General features: G+C 59.5%; 3 protein-coding genes across 4 annotated transcripts in view; 2 read left to right on the top strand and 1 right to left on the bottom strand.

Annotated features, from left to right (window-relative positions):
* The window catches only part of RBM6 (RNA binding motif protein 6), a 56,771-nt gene extending 46,694 nt beyond the window's left edge, over nt 1-10,077 (bottom strand). The window contains exons 1-5 of the mRNA XM_086755617.1: nt 10,007-10,077; nt 5,916-6,025; nt 2,575-3,913; nt 1,723-1,812; nt 733-802 (exon numbers count right to left, since the gene is read on the bottom strand). Coding sequence (XP_086611743.1) covers nt 733-802; nt 1,723-1,812; nt 2,575-3,913; nt 5,916-5,959 — 1,543 coding nt within the window. The 5' untranslated portion in view covers nt 5,960-6,025; nt 10,007-10,077. The remainder of the gene's footprint in view (nt 1-732; nt 803-1,722; nt 1,813-2,574; nt 3,914-5,915; nt 6,026-10,006) is intronic.
* A 214-nt stretch (nt 10,078-10,291) lies between these two features.
* MON1A (MON1 vesicular trafficking associated A) lies at nt 10,292-15,277 on the top strand. Its single transcript, XM_086755793.1, has 6 exons — nt 10,292-10,482; nt 11,455-11,596; nt 11,867-12,334; nt 12,539-13,304; nt 13,417-13,564; nt 13,970-15,277. The coding sequence occupies exons 2-6, from the start codon at nt 11,470-11,472 to the stop codon at nt 14,108-14,110; spliced, it is 1,650 nt and encodes a 549-aa protein (XP_086611919.1). The 5' UTR covers nt 10,292-10,482; nt 11,455-11,469; the 3' UTR covers nt 14,111-15,277.
* A 1,162-nt stretch (nt 15,278-16,439) lies between these two features.
* On the top strand, nt 16,440-24,415 carry MST1R (macrophage stimulating 1 receptor). Of its 2 annotated transcripts, none has more exons than XM_086755457.1 (21): nt 16,440-16,476; nt 16,925-18,229; nt 19,406-19,594; nt 19,677-19,802; nt 19,883-20,053; nt 20,240-20,409; nt 20,492-20,669; nt 20,757-20,902; nt 21,008-21,169; nt 21,326-21,419; nt 21,505-21,732; nt 21,818-21,964; nt 22,041-22,200; nt 22,269-22,361; nt 22,442-22,663; nt 22,745-22,825; nt 22,900-23,081; nt 23,158-23,267; nt 23,357-23,522; nt 23,613-23,749; nt 23,821-24,415. In XM_086755457.1, the coding sequence occupies exons 2-21, from the start codon at nt 17,012-17,014 to the stop codon at nt 24,086-24,088; spliced, it is 4,248 nt and encodes a 1,415-aa protein (XP_086611583.1). In that variant the 5' UTR covers nt 16,440-16,476; nt 16,925-17,011; the 3' UTR covers nt 24,089-24,415. The 2 variants fall into 2 exon arrangements, with proteins under 2 accessions (XP_086611583.1, XP_086611582.1); XM_086755456.1 differs by having other exon boundaries at nt 20,987-21,169.
* The last annotated feature ends 285 nt before the right edge of the window (nt 24,416-24,700 follow it).

The following is a 24,700-nucleotide window of genomic DNA, read 5'->3' as shown; positions in this document are numbered from 1 at the left end:
CATTCCAGGTATTCCCTACCAGTGTAATCCAAACCAATCCCCAGGACTCACCCTGCATTTCCTACCATCGCACATCTTTGTTCCAGTACAACTCTCTCACAAAGCAGCCTTGTAACATATTTCTTTCTTCAGAATCTTATACACACTGATCAGAAGTACAGCAAAACTTCATTCTTTGAATGAGGAAGAGCATCCAGACTCAGTATTTGGATATTTGTTTGTAAAACTTACTGTTTCTTTTTTTTTAACCTGTCTTCGTATCTAAGAAGGGTAACAGTTTCACGTTACTGAAGGAGAAATGTTAGGATCTATCAGGTTTCATGAGGACACTATTTGTGCAGCACATGTTCCACAGCAAGACCATCTCAGAAAGAAGATGCAGTACAATCCAAAAGGATTTAATAATAATTTTTAAAAACGACTGGGAATTAACCTGCTGTCCCACATCAGTATTGGCTTTACTCTTGGTGGCTGTTAGAACAGCTTTACTGTTTTCCCTACTGCTCTTATGTCTACCCAGAGGCACCAGGACACGTGCTTTACCTCTGAAGTAGCAGTGAGCACAGCCATCAGTTTTGAAGAGGACAAACTACAAACTGAGCGGACATTTTCATTCAAAAATACCTGCACTTACGGCACCAAATTCCTTAACCACACTGCCTAAGTGAGTCTCGGTGTGAAAAATACCCTTTAGTAATCTCAAAACCAGAAGCACTGGAAAAGCATTCTCACCTGAACTGTAATCCTTCAGTCGCAAGCCCTTCACGGGTGTCCCATCAGGCCCTCGGAAAGCGTTGAGAATCTACAAAAAAACCAAAACCCACTTCAGTCTCCCAAACAAAACCTCAGAAAGTGAAGCACTTGGCAAGGTACATTTCTCTTTCCCCAAGACTCCTTCTCTTTCTAGGTTAACTCTGTTACAAATTGACACATTTTCCCCATTAGGTTCCTGCAGTACCTGAGAACTGCTTATTGAGTTTGGGGCTTGTTTCAGTAAGTGAGCACCATTTACATCAGAATTCAACTACGCAAAGGTTTCTCATGCCGGTTTCAGTTACCATCTTTAAGAAAATCAAGGGGCTAGTGACTGTTCTGAGTCTTACCATCTTCAGATGGTTCCTGTTAATTGCGTTCTCCAGCACCAAGCCTCAGCAGCTCCCATCGTCACAGCTAACCCTAGCAAAAACTGTTGCATGTAGGCGTTCTCACGTCTGCAACTGCCACTGAAAAAGAATCCTAATTCAAAGTGGAAGCTTTTGGAAAGGGAGCTTCTTTCACTTTATAGCCTAGATTTTATTTTTTTTTAACTAAAATCAGCAGTAGCACCAGACATCTTTTCCATCTTTATGAGATCTCATTTAAGCAACTTCAAGTATCTAAGAGGGAACAAGTGTACCTACACACTACACATCTTTTGGGCCCAAAATACAACAACAAAGCAGTAACAATATTTGGTATATATAACGTCATGCTGGAAGTAAAGCATGTTAAAAAGAATCTGGAGTCAAGGCTTTTAGCCACCAACACTCCAAACGTGACTGCAGAAAAACTCATTGCTTCCAGACCCCCCCCCAAAAACCAGAACAACATTGCAATCACTTCTAAATCCGGATTTGCCCTGGGGAAAATGACCAGACCACCTGAACTACATGAACCAGGCTTAAAAACGGTACATTTAGAAACCCGTGATAGAAGTTTTTGGATTAAAAACATCTCACTCACATCATCCTTTGTGGCAGTTTCAGGCACTCCTCCTAGCCGAATAAGCTTGCTGGGCTTCACATATTTGGGACAGGTCCGGTAATCTTGGTCCTTGAGATCACACAATCGAGATGGTTTTTACAAATGAGAGATGCTAGCTCACAAGATACGCAAATAGTAACAAAATAAAGCAGAGCATAATTCAAATACAAAGGCCCGTAAGCAAAGTGGCTCAAATCTTTACCCACAGCACCCTTTGTGCTCTGGAGGACAAGTGTTATCAGCTTCATATGCTCAATAAGCTGCACAATAAGATCCAGGTGCAGCAAAATAAAACGGGCAAATCACCTCACTCTGCTTTCCAGCAGGGGAAGATGCAAATACAATAGTAGTTATTAACTCAGGAGTTGCCACTACCTTCAGATTTCACCGTTATCTCTGAAGGACTACAAAGCACGCATGAGAACAGCTGTACTGTTCTACCCAGGCCCATTTCAGGCAGTAGTTCCTCTCTGGTGGCACTCATAAGCAACATCCAGGAGAAAATAAGAAAATAAGTTCTTCTATGTACTACTTCCCCCCAACACCCTCCCTCTGGTCATCTGCAACTTGGGGACTTTCCGAACCAAATCTGCCTCTATGCATTTAGCAATTCTCAATTGCTGAACTGCATTTCTCTTGAGAAGAAAGTATTTCTGAGACAGAAATAGTGCCCATCAAAACAACCTGAAGCCTGAGGATGATCTCAGAGAAGGACAGTGAAGTAGTGTAGAACTGAAGTGAAGGGACATGAACGGAAGGCTCCTTCCCAGCACCTTCCATTCTCTGGACAACACACGTTCAACAAAAACATCAATTGACAAAACCACCTACCTGAAGGCTCTTATAGGGCCTAGAATCTTTGCTGGGTTTTCCTTCTGAAAAGGACTTGCCATGTTCATAATCAAACATCTGATGCCCTGGCAGCCGGTGATCCACATCGCGATACTCCATGTTTCGGTAGTCCGCATCTTGCCTTCCAAGGAAATCCAGGCCACCTTCACCCTCTAACCCAAGATCAGAATCGGATCTTTGCTGCTCCCCCCCAGAAAGCTGCTGCTGTTGCTGCTTGTCAGCAAAGGTCTGAGGTTGCTCCTCTTGATCCTGAAGAGTAGGAAGAGATCCACGGCTATTTTGGAAATTGTGTGAAGTGTCGTCTTCAAGACTCAATCCGATTGATTCGTCTTCTCTGGCTGGTGCTTCTGAATGTTGAAATTCTCCTTTCTGGCTTCCAAAGGGAGTTCTATCTAGACCAAGTGCAGACTCCTCTCTCTTGCTGGTGCTTAAACCAGAACCCTCTCTTTCTGCTAAAGGTGCGTTAGATTGGTTGCACCTAAAATCTACAAGGCTTTGATCCACAGGAGGCATTTCCCTATCTGAAAAGTCCATAGGAGGAGCCACATCTCTGCTCCTAAAATCTTGATCAGATCGGGACCTGTGCCTATTTCTGAAATCTGACGATGGTGGGTTTCTGTTTCTGAAGTCGAAATCAGAGGTTCCCACACCCCTGAAGTCCAAATTGGGTACATCCCTATTTCTGAAGTCTGAATAGGAATGCTCTCTGCCCCTGTAGTCTAACTCAGGCACATCTCTTGCCCTGAAGTCCGAATGAGATCCATCTCGACCTCTGAAGTCTAAATCAAAAGACCCCCTTCCCCTGAAGTCTGATGGAGGTTCATCTCTGCCCCTGTAATCCATATTACGTGCTTCCCTATCCCTGTAGTTCATACGGAACGTCTCCCTGTTCCTGTAGTCCACTGAAGGAACGTCCCCACCCCTGAAGTCCATAGGTGGCCCTTCTCTCTCCCGGAAGTCTCCAGTGTACATGTCCCTGCCTCTATACTCAGAAGAGGGTGGCTCCCTACCTCTGAAACCCATCTGAGACTCATCTCTGCCCTGGAAGTCAGACGGTGGGAAATCTCTGCCCCTGAAATCATGCTGCCCCTCCACACCTCTGAAGTCACTACGTGGTCCATCTCTAGCTCCAAAGCTGAAAGAAGGTTCCTCTCTGTTGGCAAACTGAGGATTGAGGAGGCCTGTGAGTGCCTGGATATCAAAAGGAAGTGATTCTCTGCCAGAGAAGTTGCCAGAGTGTCTTTCTTGAGCAAGACTATCAAGGGAAGGAGGATATTCCCTGTTCCACCCGGGAGCAAACCTTTCTTCTTGGCTCCCACTGTAGAAATAAAGACAGTATTATTCATAACGTGCTTAGAGTCTGAAATCTACACAGCAGCACAATCTTCTCTAAACTTTTATAGAGTTGTGTAACAGTCTAAGATCCGCAGAAGATATTGATGTTTGGCAGTTTAAGATGAGGCAGCATACGACAGATGTGAGAAAGTAAACTTGGGTGCTCCCATTTCAGCACAATTTCCAGAAGCACTCAACAGGGAATACCTGCAATATTAATGGGTTAATGATGGCAGCAATCCACATAGTCCTGCACTGCACACAGCTCTGCAAGCTGTTCCAGGTTCCACCAGCTGGTGTGTTTGTTGGTTAGCATCACCAGCACACGCCCGTGAGGAACCACTGGAGCTTAAGCTCCCCGGGCAGTATTGCAAACGGCTAATTGAACGCGTCATCCTGAGGCACACAAAGGCAGAGGTTACCAAACATGCTCCGTTAACATACTACAGAGACTCGTTTATGATTCCTTGTGCTGGAGTCTAAACTGGCAAAACGCTGAAAGCTATCAGTTCAGACTCTGAGGATGCCTCACAGGAATACGCCGGCAATCGATGTTCAAGAGAAGAGGATCCTGCGTTTGTGCCTCCAGATTGGCTGTCTTACGCCGAATTTACAACGCTACAGCTACGAGCTCTCCTGAGAGCTGCATAAAACCACTCAGGAAGAGTTTTTCTCTTAAGATATTTTTTCCAAACCCAATGAGGTTTTGGGGTTGGGTTTTTTTTGTTTGTTTTTTTTTTTTTTTGAGATGGAACCACCTGATTTTTCATCTAAGTGAGGCGCCAATACATTTTTTAAAACAGAGAATAAAAAAATATCAACACCTTTTAATATCAACACCAAATGCTACCCAAATCAGCAGGCATTTCCTTAGCAACTACAGCAAGTCATCTTGTTCTTTGAGTTTCACTACAGAATCACTCGCCAACAGAACACAAGGTGACATTTGCAGAGTTAATCAAACCACATACAGATTTCCTAAGCTACACACCCCTGTTTCACCATCGTATAGAACAATAATTAAAAGTTGGTTCAAGGTCAGAATTCCCCACCCAATACAATAAAGAATGATGCCAATAAAATCCACTTAAAAATCAGGAGAATAGCACTTCTGGCTTTATCACAAAACACAATCGCGCTCCTGTCAATCCTGTTAAGACATATTATAGTTCGACAACTATTTGAAGTATTCTCATTGCAGAAACCTAAGGTACGCCATAAGGAAGTACCTTTATCACACTGATATCAAGAAACAGAGGTGGACACGTGAGCAAAGGATGAAAGAATTACGCACAACAGAAAAACTCTAGTTCTTGGTGCCTCCATTTTTGCTCTTTTTTAATACTCAGAGCCCTCTTGCGAAAACAGAAGGCCAAGTAACAACCAGAGGAATATAAACTAAGAAAAATATCATGCTGTGCAGGTCAGTTGCATACAAATCTTTAAAACAGTTCCAGTGACATTCAAGAATGTCTTGTGAAGGAGCACGGCCAAGAACATGGGGATATACGGTTGACTTAACCGCGTGGAGAGAGCTAAACTCTCAACGTTTTCACATTTCACTTTCACTGCCCAGTACTTCTGAAGACAAGGCAAGCACCATGGCTGAACAGAATCAACATCACACTTCCAGGAGTTTACAGCAAATAGCACCAAAATCCATATGGCTTATCATCACCTTAGTTTACAACAGCTAAACTAATTATCGCTCAAAAAGGTGGTTTACATAAGGAATAGAAATACTAAAAACAGCTGTTGTCAAAAAAATAAGATATTAAGAAAGTTTCACAGAAATGTAGAAAGTTACTCCGCAGTTACCTTGCCTATTCTTTGGCAATCACACTTAGCTCCACACAGACCTCAGAACTTTTACCAAAATAGTCTGCTTACAGGAGGATGTGCAGAAATACTGACAAACAGAAAGTTCCTACAGCTGATTTTAATTAAGAACGTTGCTGAAAAAAGCTGTACATTCAAATGCTTACCAAAAAGACCCCATTCTGTTGCTTTGTCGATGGTCTCCCCACATTTTGATCTTGTCTTGTAGGTTTCTAGAAATGGTTAATGCACTCTAAGAACACCAAGACAGCACAACCTGTTGAATAAATAACATGACAGTAAGCCAAGAGGCAAGGAACACACATCACGTAAGAAAAACGCTGCTGGCTAGAAGGGGCGTGCGTAACATCTGATCAAGATCCATGAATATACAAGACCGCACTCAGGCATGAATTAATTTAATTGTTGCACTTCTCCATGCCCAAATTCGCAAGCGTCAAACGACTTCTGAAATCAAACTGTCAATACGAGTGGGCAAACAATTTGATATCTGCTTTGACGAACATAAAGCTTTCCAACATACTGTGCTGTCTGACACTATTTGGGGTGCAGCTAGAAATGTGAAAACACCACCGTCTAAAAACAACACGGACTGTTGCCGAACAACAGTTTGCAATCGATGTTTAATCCCAAATATTTTTGCCAAAAGCTTTTCGCTGCTCAAAGAAACGATCGCTACTGTTGGTCTACTACGGTTACTCCGTCCTGAAAAGTATGTAGATAACAGAGCAGGCTTTGCCAACAAATCATTAAAGGCACTGTTCTCTAATGCTGCCAGGGTCCATCACCAGCCAGCGAACGCTCCCGTGGGAGCCACAGACAGCAGCGTGCAACGGTGCGGAGGCTGACAAAGGCAACCTGTACAACCACTGCCGATCCATCCACCGTTCCACCATTTCTAAAGCAACAGGTTCATCCAATTGGCCGCTCAAGCCCAACAGCACCGGTCTGCTCATGTTTTACACGGCTTCCAATGCAGCAAGTGCCCCCCTGGTCCCAAGAACTTTCTCCACAGGCTGTACCATTTTTTCCTTTCTTGGAGGTGAATCTAAGAGAACAGACACCGCACCCTGCACAGAGGGGACAGGCGAAGGGAGATGGTTACGGCAGTCATCACTACTGTCATCAGCCAGTCCTTTTATCTACGATCTTTTGCAGCCTGCAGACATCTGCAGACCTGGTGTTTCTTGTTCTTCCCTTTTATATTTCCACCCCTGCTCCAGTTCTCATTAAGTCAACAAGCTTACCGATGCTTAAAAAAATCCCTTGCCAGCTGGGAACCGTTTGGACTTAATATTCAAACTATCAGATGGGTAAAAAAAACCCCACTGGACTGATATCAGGCCTGGCATAGATCAGCTGAGCCACGCAGCAACATCCATGAGTACGAGGTCACGGTTCAATAACACAGGCAGCAACACTGGCCCTGACAGTCCCGTTTACCCCGGTTCAATTTGCTCCCTCTGCTCTGCCTTCGGCAACGTGCAATGTGTTAGCTGTGCCAGCTCGTGCTTTTCTGGATGACCCTCCAAAAAGAGTTACATTTAACACAGCTCATTTCAGCAGCACGGTTTACTACACAGCCCCACAAAACAAGATGACAGCAAACTGCAGGACAGGGACGGACACTTCTTCGACTGGCTTCCACCAACACCAAGATCTCCTGAAGATATGCCCTGCTACAACCACTCCAAAAGATGGGTGCTGTGATGAGACGCTATCGGGATTTACACTTCAGCTAACAGCCAGCCCAGCTCCCACCACCCTGCTCGCGGGCAGATGCTGGGAGACAGGTCGGTGCCAGTAAGGCTGTTTGCCGAAGACACACCAACAGAGCCCAGGGCTGGGGCCAGAGCAGCAGCAAGGCACAGCAAAAATCCACCCTCAGGTGCTCGGAATTATGCGTCACTTAGTTTCGGCACGCCCCAGTCACAACCACGCATCTGGAGATGGCCACAAAGGACGTCTCAGAGAGACGCAGTAACGCAGCCACAGAACGCACAATGTGATCCAGCTACTCACAGAGCCTGGATTTGGAGTCCTTCTAAGACAATAATTAGCTGTTGCAATTACACTGAATATTCAGGAGGGCCAATACGCATCCTGAAAGTACGGCATTTTATTCCCCACCTCCTCTCCCAGCCGGCTCTATTTGCTGTTGGCAAAGCCTTGGCTCTGGTGAAGACACAGAACGTGCATCTCAAAGGAGGGGAAGCTCTTTTGTGGTCCTAGTTTCTCCACCCACCAGTGGTCCCACAGCTGTCCCAGCGGCCGGGGAGAGACTGAGGGAGCTCTGGATCCTCCCCGGCAATTACACCCAAGGATTTCCTCAGGAGGGTGCCCCTGGACATTCCTAATTCTGCTCTCCAAATGCACATGCCAAGCCCGTCAGCAGACTCTTTTGGATCTCTCATTTCAGTTTACATTGCATGACAGTGAAATAATGCCACTAGTACATCAGAAGTGTGCAACTGAGCCAGACTAAGAAGCTGGCCTTCTTGAGGAATAATTAAAGATTTCTGGTAAGGGATGGAGTGAGGAATGCCAGCACAGACCTCGAGCATCTCCTCACCAACTTACACCCAGCTTTACATCCTGTTTTTCAAGTCTGGAGGGAAAGAGGAGAAATTGATGATGGATTAGGCAAGGTGAAGCTTCAAAGAGACGTTGTTTTCATAAAAATACTCTGATATTCACAACTTCCCTCCAAACAGATTTTGCCAAGGCTGCCAGACTTGGTATTTATAGAGCATGAGGAAATCAAACACATAAATACACACAGGCTATGTTCAGAGAACAGAGGAAGTGATCTACTGCGGAACAGCTTTCTGCACTCAGTAAAGCTTTTGTAAGGCTGAAGAAAGGATAAAACCTCTGTGAAATTCAAGTGCTACAGGAGCTACAAAAGAAAACATTTCCCTGAGCTACACAAATTGCACATAGCCAAGAAAGCCTGGCATTTCCAATGTTGAAGTTGAAGATGTCTAATCCAGAAGTGAAGAAATATCAAAACCACGCCACTGAAGTTTGAAAGCGAAGGGAGAGAGAACTGTTTCAGACCTTCTGGGTGTCAGGCTTGAGGTTTGCACTCAAAAAAGGGGATGTGTGTGTTTTTCAGTTGCATGACGCAATTGCAAACACATATCAGAAACAACTGGGTGAATTTCTAAACCTCGCTCCTTTACTATCCCAGCTTTGCTCATCCCAAAGGACTTCCCAAGCGCATTCCCAACTAGGGAGTGCTGGGAGACTTTTCCAGCGCCAACACCCTGCTGGGATAGGAAAGCGGATTCCACCTTCAGCAGCATTTCCAGAATAAATACCACACACCAGCAACAACACCAAACTCTTGTGACACCAATTGTTTAAAAAACAAAACAAAACAAAACATGAGGGATCACTGTCATTTCACTGCCACTGCACTACCCGGCCTTTACGGGCCTCCAGCACAAGCTGGCCACATCCTGCCTCCACCCGAGCCTTTATTTACCATCCAAAATCCCACCCAGCCCCTCCCCGAGCCTTGCCGTCAGCTCACACAGCCCCAGCGACGGCCCCGTCACCTTTCTCCACAACCCTGCATGACTGCAACACAAGTTTTGTCCATCCCTTTTCAAAACCCCACACGTTCCGAGGCCCTTTTCACGCACACACACACAACGCAGCGTGGACAGAGCCCTAATTTTGACCAGGGCCCGAGAATAACACAGAAAAAATAAAATAACACAGAAACACCACAGCAACGATGCAGAGAGCAGGGCCCAGCGCTGGGAACCCCGTGGTACTCCGGTACCGAGCTCCCCAAACCCCCGGGGCGTGACTTGTCACGGGTGAGCCCAAAATAGACACACACCCCCCACTCAATCCTGATGGACCCCACAGGAGGGACTCCCGCCTCCTCTGTCCCAGGAAGGGCCCCCCCCACACCCCTATCCCGGACAGGCTCCCCCCCCCACCCCGGGGGTCCCTCAGCAGACACCCCCCCGCCATTTTAACCCAGAGGACACCTCAGAAACACGCCCTTCCCCGCTGCCCTGTCCCAGACGGCTGTTCCTCGCCCTTGTACCCCGGCAGACTCCCCCCGGGAGCGCCTCGGAGGCCCCACGCCAGACCCCGCACCCGCGCTCCCCTCCGCCGCCAAAGCCCGCCCGGTTCCGCCACAACCGGGCGACTCCGCGGCCGCCGCTCTCCCGGTAGCCCCGCGGCCGGGCCTGTGGCGGTGGGAGCCACCCTTCACCTCTGCCGCCACCGACCGCTCCCGCCGCGCCAGGCCCAGCGCCACCACGGCGACAAACCGGAACTTCCGCCCCGCTCCGCCCGCCGCGCTGCCGCTCCCACCATGCCCCGCGCCAGCAGGCGCCGCAGGCGGACTCCATTTCCCAGCGTGCCCAAAGCGGTGCGCAAAGCCTGCAGGGAGTTGTAGTCGCAAAGGGGCGGGGCGGCAGCGACGGAGCGCGGGCGCTGCCTACAACTCCCATGATGCCGCGGGGCCCGGCTTGGGCGGGGCCCCTAGGGGCGGGGTGCCGCGATGCCGGGGGTGCCGCGGCGGCGGGGCCCGGACCCGGGGGCAGGGGGGGAGGTGGCTGCTGCCCGCCGCCGGCTTCGTCCCCTCCGCCCCGCCTAGGCCGTGCCGGGGGCTGCCGGGCGGCCCCCGCCGCAGCTGCGCTCCGCCGTGCCGCTCACCCGCCCGGGCCGACGGGAGGAGCCGCGAAGGTCGGTCCCTGCGCGTTGTCCTGCACCGGGCCGGGCCCTGCACTGGGCCACGGGGGTTCTGGGGAGACCCTGACCCGCGGGGGTCCCGGGACGGGAAGTGCCGGGCGAGGAGGGGGCCCTAATCTGCAGCCCAGCATCTTCCGGGGCTTTCGTGGGGGGGGGGGTGTGTCATAGGCTTTTGGGGTCGGGGTCTGGCCCCCTGCCTCCAAGTGCGGTGTTACCTTCAGGGTTTGGGCCTGGGGGGCCTGGGTGGCTGAGGGGCCGGGTGTCCGGGGCAGGAGGTGTCCCGAATCACAGAGTGAAGCTGGGGCTCCCCACCAGCTGCTTTTGGGGAAGATTGGCACCGAAGCGATGCAGGGTCCCGGGCCAGCCTGCCTTCCTGCGCTTGCTTTCCCTTGTGTGCGTTCACTTTTGGGCCGGTTTCCTCATGGAGCAGGGCAGAAAGCTGGAGGCACGGCCCTGACCCTCCGGGCAAGAGCTCGAGAGGGCACCCCGCTCGCAGGGAGTTATGCCATCCGAGCGGCTGCTGCCTCAGGAGCAACGTCACCAGCCTGGTCTCATCTCAGCCACCTAATCCAGGTCAAGGAGGGCCATAAAACCCGCCCTTCGCAAACATGAGCCTTCTGGGATCGTCAGTGTGCCCAACCAGCCCCATCCCGAGTTGGCTGCCTTCCTCCTCGCCACCGAGACGAGGCAGGGGAAGGCTGAGAGGCTTTCCCAGCGCTCAGGGGAAATTGGGGCCAAGCCTGGATGAAAGGTGCCGGGAGGGTGGAAGGAGCTGGGGCCGCGGGAAGGAGGAAATCCTGCTGGATTAGAGCGCCTTTCCTGACGTCTCACTAGGGCTCGGTGCTGCCTGCTGAGCCAGCAGGATCGGGCCGAGGATGCTGGCGCGGCCCCGCTTGAGAGCAGAGCGTTTTGAGACCCGTTTTGCAGGTGAGGGAACAGAGAAGTGACAATGTGGGTTGCACGTAGGTCCTGCCCCGAGGAATGGCTGCAGATGTCCACAAGAAGAAAAGCTGGGAAGTGCCCAACGGGTCCCTGGCGCCAGGAGATGGGCAGCACGCGGAGCGATCCGAGAGCCCCACACCGGGGCTGGCGCAGGGGACGGAGCCAGGTAGGGGGCAGAGCTTGCTGTCGGGGTAAGCGAGGGGAAAAAGCAGCTCCTCGTTATGTGGGCTAGGCCCTCCGCTGCCCCGCAGGCAGGGGGAAATGGGACTGCTGGTGACTCCCCACCAGTAGGACCTGGACCCCTGGATGCCGTGGGATAGGGAGAGGAGGGCAGGTTCCTTCCTGCAACCCCCTGTCCCTTTCGCACCCTCCGTCTGCCCGCTGCCTCAGCGCAGGGGGGCGGGCAGACGCACGCTGCACGGCCCTTTGTTCCCAGGGGCGGGCCAGGAGGGAGCCATGTTCGTGCACACCCGCTCCTACGAGGACTTGACGAGTCCCGAGGACGGGGCGGCGGCGGCACGGAGCCCGGAGGAGAGGCAGGGGGATCCGGCTGAGCCGACCAGCATGGAGCAGATCAGCAAGGACTTCAGCGAGCTGAGCACGCAGCTGACGGGCATGGCCCTCGACCTGGAGGAGGAGATGCGGCAGAGCAAGGAGGGGAAGCTGGAGCCGCCCCCGCAGACCACCCGCCGCGACTCGGTGCTGTCGGGCAAGGAGGAGGAGGACGTGACCATGGACGCCTGGCGCATGCACCGGAAGCATGTCTTCGTGCTGAGCGAGGCGGGCAAGCCCGTGTACTCCCGCTACGGCTCTGAGGAGGCCCTCTCCAGCACCATGGGCGTCATGATGGCCCTGGTGTCCTTCCTGGAGGCCGAGAAAAATGCCATCCGGTCCATCCACGCAGGTACTGCCCTGGGGGGGAGCGGGACAGGGTGGTGTCACGGCCTGTCTGGCCGTGCCCCTGCCACCGTGGGGCCACCTTAGGTGTCCCCAAGGACAGATTGGTCGTGACAGGGGGAAGGCTGCAGCCTGGCTTCCCCTTGCAGCCCCGGGGATCCAGGCTTATGGGTCTGTCCCCGGCTTCCCCCGGGGACTCCCTCCCAAGCAGATGGCTACAAGGTGGTCTTCGTGCGGAGGAGCCCGCTGGTGCTGGTGGCAGTGGCGCGGACCCAGCAGTCGGAGCAGGAGATCGCCCATGAGCTGCTCTACATCTACTACCAGATCCTGAGCCTGCTGACCTGGACCCAGCTCAACCACATCTTCCAGCAGAAGCAGAACTACGACCTGCGCAGGCTCCTGGCCGGCTCCGAACGCATCACCGACAACCTGCTGGACCTCATGGCCCACGACCCCAGCTTCCTCATGGGCGCCGTGCGCTGCCTGCCCCTGGCCGCCAGCGTCCGGGACGCTGTTAGCACCAGCCTCCAGCAGGCCAAGGCCAAGAGCCTGGTCTTCTCCATCCTCCTGTCGGGGAACCAGCTGGTGTCTCTCGTGAGGAAGAAGGATCAGTTCCTCCACCCCATTGACCTCCATCTGCTCTTCAACCTCATCAGCTCTTCTTCCTCCTTCCGAGAGGGTGAAGCCTGGACTCCCATTTGCCTCCCCAAGTTCAACTCCAGTGGTTTCTTCCATGCCCATATCTCCTACTTAGAGCAGGAGATGGACCTGTGCCTCCTGCTGGTCTCCACCGACCGCGAGGACTTCTTCACTGTCTCCGATTGTAAGCGGCGCTTCCAGGAGCGCCTGCGGCGGCGGGGCGTGCACCACGCTCTGCAGGAGGCCCTGCGCACCCCCTTCTACAGCGTCGCCCAGGTGGGCATCCCCGACCTCCGGCACTTCATCTACAAGTCCAAGAGCTCTGGGCTCTTCACCAGGTGAGGCCCCATGGGAACCATCAGGCCAAAGCTGTGGTGTGGGGCACGGGGCAAGCTTTCTCCCAAAATCCCCTTCTCTGGAGGGGGCTAACAGGGTGCTGTGTTCCTGCAGCCCCGAGATTGAGGCACCCTACGTGCGGGAGGAGGAGAAGGAAAGGCTCTTGGGGCTCTACCAGTACCTCCACAGCCGGGCTCACAACTCTTCGCGCCCCCTGAAGAACATCTACTTCACGGGCCCCCGTGAGAACCTCCTGGCTTGGGTAAGAGTCGTCTGCAGGGTTTGGGTGAGCCCGGCTTCCCTCACCAGCCCCATGGCCCCCAAGGTGGCCCTTGGCTCACGCGTGGTCCTTTTGGGGGGCCAGTGTGCCCCTGCGCACCCCTGTGCCAGGAAGGGACGGGCAGGGACAGCAGCGGGGGGCAGCGAGCTCCGGCACCAAGGGCTGTGCTGTGCGCTGGCATGAGCTCCCCAGTGCCACGGAGAAAACCCGCTCTGGGGGCAAACCCTGGGGTTTGGTGTCCCCACTTCTGAGCAAAGCAGGTGCCACCCCGTGTCCTTGCGCTGGAGCCGCTGCGCCCGTGCCCGTTCCCCGTGGGGGGCAGATGCAGTGCCAGCCCCGAGCGGGGCGCGGACGCGTGCCCAGCGCGTACCCTGTTTTTTCACCCAGGTAACCAGCGCCTTCGAGCTCTACATATGCTACAGTCCCCTGGGGACCAAGGCGGGCGCCATCAGCGCTGTGAACAAGCTCATGAAGTGGATCCGCAAGGAGGAAGACCGACTCTTCATCCTCACGCCCCAGACCTACTGATGGGCATTGCCCAGGGCATGGTGCCAGCTGGGGGAGCCCCCGCTGTGCCAGGGAGCCCATCCCCCGGGGAAGCCCGGACCATGCATCCAGGGGAGAGGGCATGGTGGGACCCCGGAGCACAGGGAAACCCACCTGTGGGACTGCCCAACCTGGGTGTTAGAGACAGGGTGCACAGCTGCCTGGGGAAGGGGTGAGCAGGACTTTCTCTCATCTGCAGGCAGTGCCCCCCAGCTGGGGTGGCTGCCTTTCCTCTGCGGTCCCTGGCTCCATCCCTCGTTGTGGGGGTCCTGGAGTGAGGCTACTGCTACCCTGGGTCGCTGGAGGGGAGCTGAGCCCCTGGGTCCCTGCTGCCTGTGCCTGGCACCCTCCTGTTTCTGCCATCCTGTGGCTGTGCCGAGGGTGGGGTCCCCGGGAAAGATGTGGCTGCATTTGGGGGGCCCGCTGTGCTGCTGTGCCCACAGATGTGGGTGGGGGACAGGGCTGGCCTGGGGAACGTGCTGCTCTTCTCCCTGCCCTGGGGGAGCTGGGCCCCCCAAGTGCCAGGCAGCCCCAGAGCCCTGTCCCAGCAGATTTTGCCCCCTTGGCATCTGTGTGAGCCTGGACCCTTCCCACGTGGCCCTGAGAAGGATGCCCCTGGGATGCTGCCAGGCAGGGTCCCCCCATGGGGACACAGAGCAGCCCCAGTAAGATTCGGGGTACTGGGGTGCCCATTGGGATGAGTGTGGGCTCGTAGTCCTGGCTCCTGGGCAGCGGACCCTAAAGGGGCAGCTCAAAGGCAGCCCCTCTGGCATGGGGCCCTGGTGCCCCCCCAGCCCCAGGAGGGGTCTTCCCCTCAGCGTTGGGGGCACCTGCCCCCCAAACCCAGCCCCTCGAGCCAGCTGCACAAGGGCTGCCTACTGCCCAGCCCTCCCTAGGCGCTGGTGTGGGGCTGAGCGCCCGTGAACGCCACGGCACACCGGGCACGGCCGGAGCCTGTGTTTTGGGGCCGTCTGCCCAGTGCTGGGGTGAGTGTTTGAGGAGGGGCAGAGCCACTGGGGTGGCACCGAAACACTTGAGGGAGCTGGGAAGGACCCGGCAGGGCTAGCGCAGGGACTTGGCTCCCGTATTTATGCTCCTGCCAGAGTGTAATCGCTTGTCTTTGCTCATAAACATTATCTGAACCCTAAATCACGTCTCATCGCGTTCATGGACGTACGCCTTGGGGGGTCAAACAGCCAGTCTGGGGGGGAAGTTTGGTCAAAGTTTGGGTGCGGTGCAGTCCAGCCCTGGGGACCCACAGCAGGCCAGGAAAGCCGCCGCAGAGCGGCGTGAGGCAGCTGGGGCTGTGTTGTGGCGGGAGACAGCGCCAGCCGGAGGGTGGGAATGACGAAAACCCTGGGACGAGCTGGCTGGGGCCAGTCAATGTCGAAACTGAGCCGGAGAGGCGCAGGCGGAGGAAGGAGCTGTTGGGTAAGGCACGGGGCCAGCGTAACCGCCGGGCCTTGCACAATGCGGGGTGGAAGCCTGGGAGGGCTGAGGCTGGCCAGGTGACGAGGGCAGAGGAGCCCATTTTTTGGTGTTTTCAGCCCCTCCTGGGACCAAAGTCCCTCCACAGCAGCGTGAGGCAGTGCCCTGGAGAGAATGTACGTTGGTGTGCGCAGCCGGGACCCTCAGCGACGGGGCACTTGGGGGGCGAATCTGGCTGATACCCCCGCGTGAAAAGCGTCTTCCTTCATCCCTGGCAACGCCTGCCACCGCGTGATGGGGTGGGATAAAGGGATGTGAGGCAGAGAATGGGCGCAACCCAAATAACCCCTGCAGCCCGCCTGGAAAAGTCGCCCCACGTTGGAAACTCCTGTGCTGCGCTCCCTGGAAGGCTGTCCCGCCAGCCTGGGAGTGAGTCGCAAGCGCGCTGCCGGGGCAGGCAGCTTTGGGGAAGCCCCAATTTCGCGTCTCGGGGTGTCGACGTGCCCAGACCCCGCACGCGCCCCTGGGGTGCCGGCAGCCGCCTGCCAGCCATGGGGACCCTCCGACGGCCACCCGCTTGGTGCCAGCACATGTGCCGCCGTGCCAGCCCCGCACCCCGTGTCCCGCTCGGGGGCATCGGCTCCCACCCGGATCCCCCGGGGCACCGTGCCCACCCAAGCTCGTCTCACTCGGGGGTGCCCAGCGACCTCCGAGCACCCCGGGACCGTGCGGCCACCACTCTGCCCCCCGAGCACCCCCGGGGCCGGTGCCGGCCCTCGGGGAGCCCCACAGGGCCCGGGGGCAGGGCCCGCCTGTCCCGCCCCGTCCCGTCCCGCCCCGTCCCGCCTCGCCGCTCCCGCCTGGCCCCGCTCCGCCCCGGTACGGCCCGGTACGGCACGGGAAGACCCGACAGCGCCCAGGTGAGCCCCCGATCGACCGGCACGGCTCGGAATGGCGACCGAATAGGACGGGACGGGACGGGACGGGGCGGGCAGCCGGACCCGGCCCCGCTGAGCTGGGAGGGGAGCCCGCCGCGGGGGTACGTCGGGGTCCCTGACCCGGGGGGCTGGCAGGGGTCCCCATTGCCGGCCTGGCCCCACGGGACCCTCGGGTTCCTTGCCCCTCGGGGGGCTGGCAGGGTCGCCGCTCCTGTTCCCGGGAGGGGGCTCGGTAGGGCAGGGTTGGCCCCGGGGGACAGGGGAGGGTGGCAGGGGCAGGATAGTATTTGGGAAGAGGTTTTGTGTGGCCGATCCTCGTTGTCCGGTCTCGAGGGACCCCAGCACCCCCTGCCCCACGCCGTGGGGGTCCGTGCCCTGGGGTCCTTATCTCACGGCAGCGGGTAAAACCCCCTCTCTTTTATTTCTGCAGATGCAATGGTGACCCATCGTCCAGGTGCCCCAACCCCACTCGGTACTGAGCACCATCGATAACCCCGCACCGGTGGCAGCGTGCAGCATGGGGCCGTCGTGCCACGCATGCCTCTTGCTGGCACTTGCCCTGGCCCCACTGGGTGACGGCATCTGGCAGTGCCCCCGCATCCCCTACAGCTCCACCAGGAACTTCTCTGTCCCCTACGTGCTGCCCAACATCGACGCTGGCAGCCCCGTCCAGAATGTTGCTGTCTTCGCCAACCCCGGCGGCCCAGCTGCTGTCTTCATGGCCCTTCGCAACCGTATCCTGCTGGCCAGCCCCGAGCTGCGCCTCCTCTCCGTCCTCGTCACCGGCCCGGTGGGCAGCGCCGAGTGTGAGATCTGCCGCCTGTGCCCAGCCACTGCGGATGGCCCCAAGGACGTGGACAACGTCCTGCTGCTGCTGGACCCGCTGGAGCCGTGGCTGTACAGCTGCGGCACGGCGCAGCACGGGCTCTGCTACCAGCACAAGCTGGAGGTGCGGGGCGGTGAGGTGGCCATCACGACCACGCACTGCCTGTACTCGGCCACAGGCAACAGCCCTGCGTACTGCCCCGACTGCGTGGCCAGCCCCTTGGGGACCAGTGCCACCGTGGTGGCCAACTTGTACGCCTCTTTCTTCTACCTCGGCTCCACCGTCAACAGCAGCGTGGCAGCACGGTACAGCCCACAGTCGGTCTCCGTCCGCAGGCTGAAGGGCACCTTGGACGGCTTTTCAGATGATTTCCAGTGGTTGACGGTGCTGCCTCGATACCGGGACAACTACACCATCCACTACGTGCACTCCTTCGCCGACGGGGACCACGTCTACTTCCTGACGGTGCAGCCGGAGCAGCCAGGTTCAGCGGCGTACCACACGCGCCTGGCACGCCTCAGCACCCACGAGCACAACCTCCGCCGCTACCGCGAGCTCGTCCTCGACTGCCGCTTCGAGTCCAAGCGGCGGCGGCGGCGAAGTGGCGAAGGGGACGCTGAGCGCGATGTCGCCTACAATGTGCTGCAGGCCGCCCATGCCGCTCGCCCTGGCACCCACCTGGCCCGCGATCTCGGCATCAACGACACCGACACGGTGCTTTTTGGTGCCTTTGCTGAGAGCCAGCCGGAGAGCCCGGTGCCGGGGGAGAACTCGGCTGTCTGCGCCTTCCCCCTCCGCCTCCTCAACCAGGCCATGGAGGAGGGCATGGAGAAGTGCTGCGGCACCGGGCACCAGCCGCTGCCGCGCGGCCTCAGCTTCTTCCAGCCGGCGGAGTACTGCCCGCACAACGTGAGTCCTCCGCCCCGCACCGTGTCCGCCCCAGGGGTCAGCTGGGACGTGGGGAGGTGGATGTGGGGTGGCGGGAAGTGCTGGTAAAGCGTGGTGGACCAGGGGGTGGGTTGGGCAGGGGGCGAGCGCCGTCGCCCAGGTGTGCGTCGGCCCCGGCTGCCGCGTTTTGCCAGCCCTCCCTGCGCCGAGGAGGTAGGATGGTGGTGGGGATAGAGCCATGCTCCCCACCCCGGGCACCCCGTGCGGCGTGTGCCACAGACGTGTCTCCCGGTGCGCGGGCGCGTTGCTGCTTGCCACGCACCATGCCAGAAGTCCCTTTCCTCGGTGTGGCTGCCCTGGGGAGCACCAGCTTCCGCCACCGCGGTGGCTGTCCCGCAGGCTTGTTGATGGCCACCCCGGCTTGTTCGTGTGTGTGGTGGACGGGGAAGCTATGGGGCCTGGGGTTTATGGGGTGCTTGGCCCCTCCTGCCATGCCCCCCCCCCGGCCCTGGAGCCACCGCCTTCTCTGGGTAAATAAACCACAGGCGGAAGCGCAATTAGTCACCGGGGTTTCTCGTCTACTGCAGCCGTGGGGCAGGAACACTGTGTCCCAGGGACAAGCCTCAGCATGGCTGGGACGGAGACGGGTGGGCCCCCTGGCAGGGCCCCCTCTGCAGGCAGGGTCCCAGCAAGCACCCATGATATGAGTTTTGGCGTTCTCAGCCAGGCGTGGGGCGAGGCGCGGCCACATCCCCTCCTCTTCCCACGCGCGGGGCAGACAGCTCACTGCCTCTGACTCACGGCGCTGGCAGGGAGAGCCAGGAAGGGACCCCTGGCCCGGCGCGTCGCTGGGTGGCCAGTGGGGACCCCCTGGCGCCTGCCGTCCCCCTTCATCCCCAGCGCCTCCCAAGCCTTGGGGACAGGGAGGGCTGGCTTTGGGGTGCTCGCCCTGCGGTGCCGATATCGATAACGATATCCAGATGGAGCGGGAGGGGAGGGCAGGATCTGACGCCGCGCGGGAGGAGCCATCCATTTGTTTTTTCCCCGAAAATTTTCCCAGCCTGGGGAGGGAGCTTGGGCAATCAGGCACTCCCCAAAATGTCTCACGGCTGGGGGTGGTGCTCACTCACAAGGCGATTTGGGGGGGTCGGGGTGCTGGGTCTGGCTTCCAGGCACCCACCCCACGCTCGGCCGCAGGTGAACCTCTCGGCTCCAGTGGCCGACACCAGCTGCTGGGACCAGCCCACCCTCGTCCCCGCCACCTCCCATAAGGTGGACCTGTTCAACGGGCACCTGGCTGGCGTCCTCCTCACCTCCATCTTCGTCACCGCCATGGGGGATGTCACCGTGGCCCACCTGGGCACGGCCGAGGGACGCATCTTCCAGGTGGGACAGGGCGGCTGGGTGGGGCGGGGAGCTCCCGGCCGGGTGTGGGGCATGCTCAGCCCCCCGCCCTGCCCCGCTGCAGATGGTGCTCCGGCGCTCCAGCTCCTACGTCCTCACCTTGGCCAACTTCTCCCTGGGGGAGCGGGGGCCGGTGCGAGGTGCCATGGGGCTGCAGAGCCACTCACTCTTCTTCGCTGCCGCCACCAAGGTGAGCGGAGAGGTCCGGGGGGGGCGGGGCGGGCGTTCAGCCCCCCACACACCTGCTCACCTCCGCTTTTCATCCTCCAGGTGTGGCACCTGAACGTCACCGGCCCCGGCTGCCGCCACTTCTCCACGTGCCAGAGCTGCCTGCGGGCCGAGCGCTTCATGGGCTGCGGCTGGTGCGGGGACGCGTGCGCGCGCCGCCACGAGTGCGCCGGCCCCTGGGTCCAGGACAGCTGCCCACCCGTCCTCACCGACGTAGGTCTGCGCCGCCGTCCCCCCTGCACCCCACATCTCCTGGGCGCTCGGGTGGGGAGGGAGGTAGCAAATGGCAGTGGGACGTGGTAGGCCCTTTACTCCGTACGGAGACCCCCTCCTCGGGACGGGTGTTGCACGCCCCGGGGAGGGGCTTTCTGGACCCGAAAGTGGGTGCTTCTCCCACAGTTCCACCCCCGGAGCGCCCCGCTGCGGGGCCGGACGCGGGTGACGCTCTGCGGCATGACCTTCCGCTCCCACCCGGACCCCGACCCGCACCACAGCCCCCCTGGTGCCTACCGGGTGACGGTGGGACGGCGAGGCTGTGCCGTGCTGCCGGAGGAGAGCAGGAGTCACAGGTGTGCCATGGTGCTTAGCGGCTTAGAGGGGTCCAGGGCTGCCCCCTTGTCCTGGGGCTGACCTCCCATCACCGCCCCGCAGACCCCTGCCCACCTCCCGCCACAAGGACTTTGTGGACGTGCTGGTGTGTGAGCTGGAGCCCGGGGGCCCGGCAGCGGTGGGGGGCCTGGCCGACGTGGTGCTCACCGTGGAGGAACCCGCCAGACCCTCCGGCTTCCGCGTCCGTGGCTCAGCTGCCCTTGGTGGCTTCGTCTTCGTGGTATGGTCCCGTGCTGTCAGTCACCCCCGGCAGGGTTTGGGTGGAGGGGGGGAGTTTGGCTCACCCACCCACCCCGCCTCTGCCCAGGAGCCCCACATCAGCGCTCTGGACCCCCCATTTGGGCCCCGGGGAGGTGGCACCCACCTCTTGCTCCGTGGCACCCACCTCTCGGCAGGGAACAGCTGGCAGGTGATGGTCAATGGCTCCGAGTGCCCCTTGGCCGTGCAGCCCAGGTACGTCCCTCGCCGGGCACAGCGGGGTCCCTGGCACGGGGCCGAGCACGGGGACCCCCCGCGTGCTCCCACCGTCCCCACCAGCCACGGCCACCATGTCCCCAGCCAGGGCGATGGGGCGATTGCGTGCACGGCTCCCGCCGCTGATGGCCTGGGCGCAGCCCCCGTGACCCTGCGGATCGACGGGGAGAAGTTCCCGGCCCCCCTGCCCTTCCAGTACCGTCCCGACCCCTTCGTCTCGGCTGTCGTCCCCAGCTGCAGCTATGAGTGAGTGATGGGCTCCCTTCTCCCGGGTGGGGGACACCTCCAACCTCCCCACCGCCACGGCCGGGCTGGATGCTGTGCTGGGGACCACGTGTGCTCCAGGGACCACCCTAACCCTGGGTGCCAGGACCTTGCACCCCTGACCCCTGCCTGCTGCAGGGGCTCCATGCTCACCATCACGGGCACTCACCTGGATTCGGTGTACCGTGCCAAGATCCGCTTCGAAGCCAGCGGTGTGAGGACTGAGGCCACGGTAAGTGCCGGGACAGGACGCTGTCACCCTGCTCACCCCAATCCCCTGGGCGCCGTGTCAGCGCCCAGCATCCCCCTGCCCGCAGGAGTGCGAGGGCCCACGGGCGCCGGAGCGGCTGCTGTGCCGCAGCCCGGCCTTTCCCTTCGAGAGCAAAGTGGAGACGGCGCTGGGCAACCTGAGCGTGCTGCTGGACGGTGCCGCCGGCCGCTGGCTCTTCCGTCTCCGCTACTACCCCCGGCCCAAGGTCTTCCCCTTCGAGCAGGAGGGCAGACGCCTCCGCCTCAAGCCCGGGGACGACGAGATCGAGGTGCACGTACGTGGGGCGGCGGGGTGAGCCGGGGTTGGGGGGAGGTCCTGCCGCCAGGACTGCTGGGCTCAGGGCGTTGTGGTCCGGGCAGCAATTGGGGCTGGACGCCGTGGCCACCTGCGTCAACGTCACCATGATGGTGGGGGGACGGGACTGCCGCCCCAACGTGCTGAAGAACGAGGTGACGTGCCGCCTGCCCCGCGAGCTGCAGCTGCCCCCGGCCGGGGCTCCCGTGGAGGTAGGCACCTCCTGGGTGGGTGACCCCACTCCGGTGTCACCCACCCCGTTCACGCTGAGCCCCCCCACTCCCGCAGATCTGCGTGAACGGCGAATGCGAGGCGCTGGGCTGGGTGCTGCCCGCCGCCGCCTCGTTGGACCTGGCCGCCAGCCTGGCCCTGGGCACGAGCGTCACCTTCCTGGTCTGCTGTGTCCTGGCCGCTGTCCTGCTCCACTGGCGCTGGAGGAAGAGTAGGGGTGAGTGCCGCGCTCGCTGGGCACCCCGCCGCCCCCTGGACCCCCACCCACCCCGCTGCTGCCCACAGGGACGGAGAATCTGGAGCTGCTGGTGCAGCCCGGCCGCAGCGACCCCCCCGCCACCACCCAGCGCCCCGGAGTCGACTACAGGGAGGTGCTGGGTAAGCGGGGTGTCACTGGTGGGTGGTGGGGCGCTGGGTGCCAGCCCAGCCCGTGACCTTGCCTCTACCCATCCCGGCAGTGCTGCCTGTGGCGGGCAGTCCCGGCCTGGTGGGTCCCCGAGCGCGCTTCGCCGGTGCCAGCATCGGTGCTGGTGTGGCGGGCGGTGGGTCCCCCGTGCCCCTGCTCAGGGCCACGTCCTGCTGCCCGGAGGACCTGCGGCCCGAGCTGCTGGAGGAGGTGAAGGACATCCTCATCCCCGAGGAGCGGCTCATCACCCACCGCCACCGGGTCATCGGCAAAGGTGACGCCACACCCCCGATTTGGCTGCGGCGTTGCCCGCTCGCTGTGTGGGGTGCTGGCTTCATGCCGCCTGTCCCTGCAGGGCATTTTGGAAGCGTCTACCATGGCACCTACATGGACCCGCTGCTGGGGGACATCCACTGTGCCGTCAAGTCCCTGCACCGTGAGTAGCACCCGCTCCCATGGCGTGGTACCGCGGCGCGGAGGCGGGGTGCCCCATGGTTTGGCTCTTGGCAGGCATCACGGACGTGGAGGAGGTGGAGGAGTTCCTGCGCGAGGGCATCCTCATGAAGAGCTTCCACCACCCCCAGGTGCTCTCGCTGCTGGGGGTGTGCCTGCCCCGCCGCGGGCTGCCCCTCGTCGTCCTGCCCTACATGCGCCACGGGGACCTGCGCCACTTCATCCGCGCCCAGGAGCGGGTAGGGGGGTACCCTGTGGGGGGGGGGAAGCCAGTGGGGGGCCACAGTTGCCCCGTTCACCACTCCCATCCCACAGAGCCCCACGGTGAAGGACCTCATCGGCTTCGGGCTGCAGGTGGCCCTGGGCATGGAGTACCTGGCCCAGAAGAAATTCGTGCATCGGGACCTGGCGGCCAGGAACTGCATGTGGGTGTGGCCGTACCCTCCAGACCCCCACCTATGGGGTCACCTCGTGGGCAACGACCACCATCCCCCAAAAAACCCGTGTCCCGCAGGCTGGACGAGACGCTGACGGTGAAGGTGGCTGACTTCGGGCTGGCGCGGGACGTGTTCGGCAAGGAGTACTACAGCGTCCGGCAGCACCGCCACGCCAAGCTGCCCGTCAAGTGGATGGCGCTGGAGAGCCTCCAGACCCAAAAATTCACCACCAAGTCGGACGTGGTAGGCACTACCCCCCACCCCCGTCCCCCCGTCCCCCCATTCCCCGTCTGCACCCCACCTGCCGCCCCATGGCGGCTCTCTGCTCGGCAGTGGTCCTTCGGGGTGCTCATGTGGGAGCTGCTGACGCGGGGGGCATCGCCGTACCCTGGGGTGGACCCCTACGACATGGCCCGCTACCTGCTGCGGGGGAGACGCCTGCCACAGCCCCGCCACTGCCCCGACACCCTGTGAGTGGGGCTGGGGGTGTGGGATGGGGGGTGCCGGGGGGCTGCCGGCACTGACGGGGGTGTCGGGGCAGGTATGGGGTGATGCTGAGCTGCTGGGCGCCAGCGCCTGAGGAGAGGCCATCTTTCGCGGAGCTGGTGGGCGAGCTGAAGCGTGTCCTGGCCGTGCTGGAGGGCGAGCACTATGTCAACCTGGCCGTCACCTACGTCAACCTGGACCGCGGCCCCCCCTACCCCCCCGCACCCCTGGAGCTGCTGCCCTATAGCGAAGATGAGGATGAGGACGATGAGGAGGAAGAGGAGGAGGAGGAGGAGGACGACAAGGACACGGCCGTGGGCTGACGGGGTGCCCTGCACTGTGAGGGTTCCCAGACCCCCGGACACCACGGGCGTGCTCCCCCCAGGAGGGATGGGAGGTGCGGCCAGGTGCTATGGGGCACCCTCCCTATGGGACGGGTGCTGGGAGGCGGCTGAGCACCGTGGGGTTGGGCCCCGCGCTGGCTGTGGGTGCCGGGTGGCTCAGCCCCACGGCGGCGAGGCCGTGCCATGGGGTCTGGGGCTCAGCCCCAGTGGGGTGCCGTGTGGTGGCCTGACCCCCACCCGGGGGTCCTGTGGGGTTTGCAACCCCTTGGCTGCTCGAATCGCTCATTAAAACCTAATTATATTTTTTTCCCGGACTGGGACTGAGTCTTTGCGGGGCGGGGGGGGCATGCCCCGGGTCCCCACCACCCACGGGGGACACCGGTGAGGGTGCGCCCACCGTTCCGGTGCCAGCCACGGGAGGGCACCTGCACACCGGCGCTGGCACGGCCACCCCGGGCACGGTCCCCCGGTGCCTCCCACGCCAGGGCCACCCTGTGCGCTCTGGGTCTCACCACGACCCCCGGCGCTCGGAGGGGCACTCAGGTGTTCAGGAGGTGATGCTGGCACCAAGAAAAAGGATTTTCCTAAAAT

Source organism: Chlamydotis macqueenii, chromosome 10 (genome assembly GCF_036417535.1).
Source record: "Chlamydotis macqueenii isolate bChlMac1 chromosome 10, bChlMac1.mat, whole genome shotgun sequence".
NCBI classification, from domain to species: domain Eukaryota; kingdom Metazoa; phylum Chordata; class Aves; order Otidiformes; family Otididae; genus Chlamydotis; species Chlamydotis macqueenii.
Note: the sequence above shows the minus strand (reverse complement) of the source record. Positions and strands in the feature narration are given on the sequence as shown.

Bases quoted from the DNA above. Each gene is read 5' to 3' on its own strand.
- MON1A (XM_086755793.1), top strand. From the start codon at position 11,470: ATGGCTGCAGATGTCCACAAGAAGAAAAGCTGGGAAGTGCCCAACGGG. The intron at 13,305-13,416 runs GTGAGGCCCCAT...GTGTTCCTGCAG, and splicing joins AGCTCTGGGCTCTTCACCAG to CCCCGAGATTGAGGCACCCT. The intron at 13,565-13,969 runs GTAAGAGTCGTC...TTTTTCACCCAG, and splicing joins GTGAGAACCTCCTGGCTTGG to GTAACCAGCGCCTTCGAGCT.
- MST1R (XM_086755456.1), top strand. From the start codon at position 17,012: ATGGGGCCGTCGTGCCACGCATGCCTCTTGCTGGCACTTGCCCTGGCC. The intron at 18,230-19,405 runs GTGAGTCCTCCG...GCTCGGCCGCAG, and splicing joins CGGAGTACTGCCCGCACAAC to GTGAACCTCTCGGCTCCAGT. The intron at 20,670-20,756 runs GTATGGTCCCGT...GCCTCTGCCCAG, and splicing joins TTGGTGGCTTCGTCTTCGTG to GAGCCCCACATCAGCGCTCT.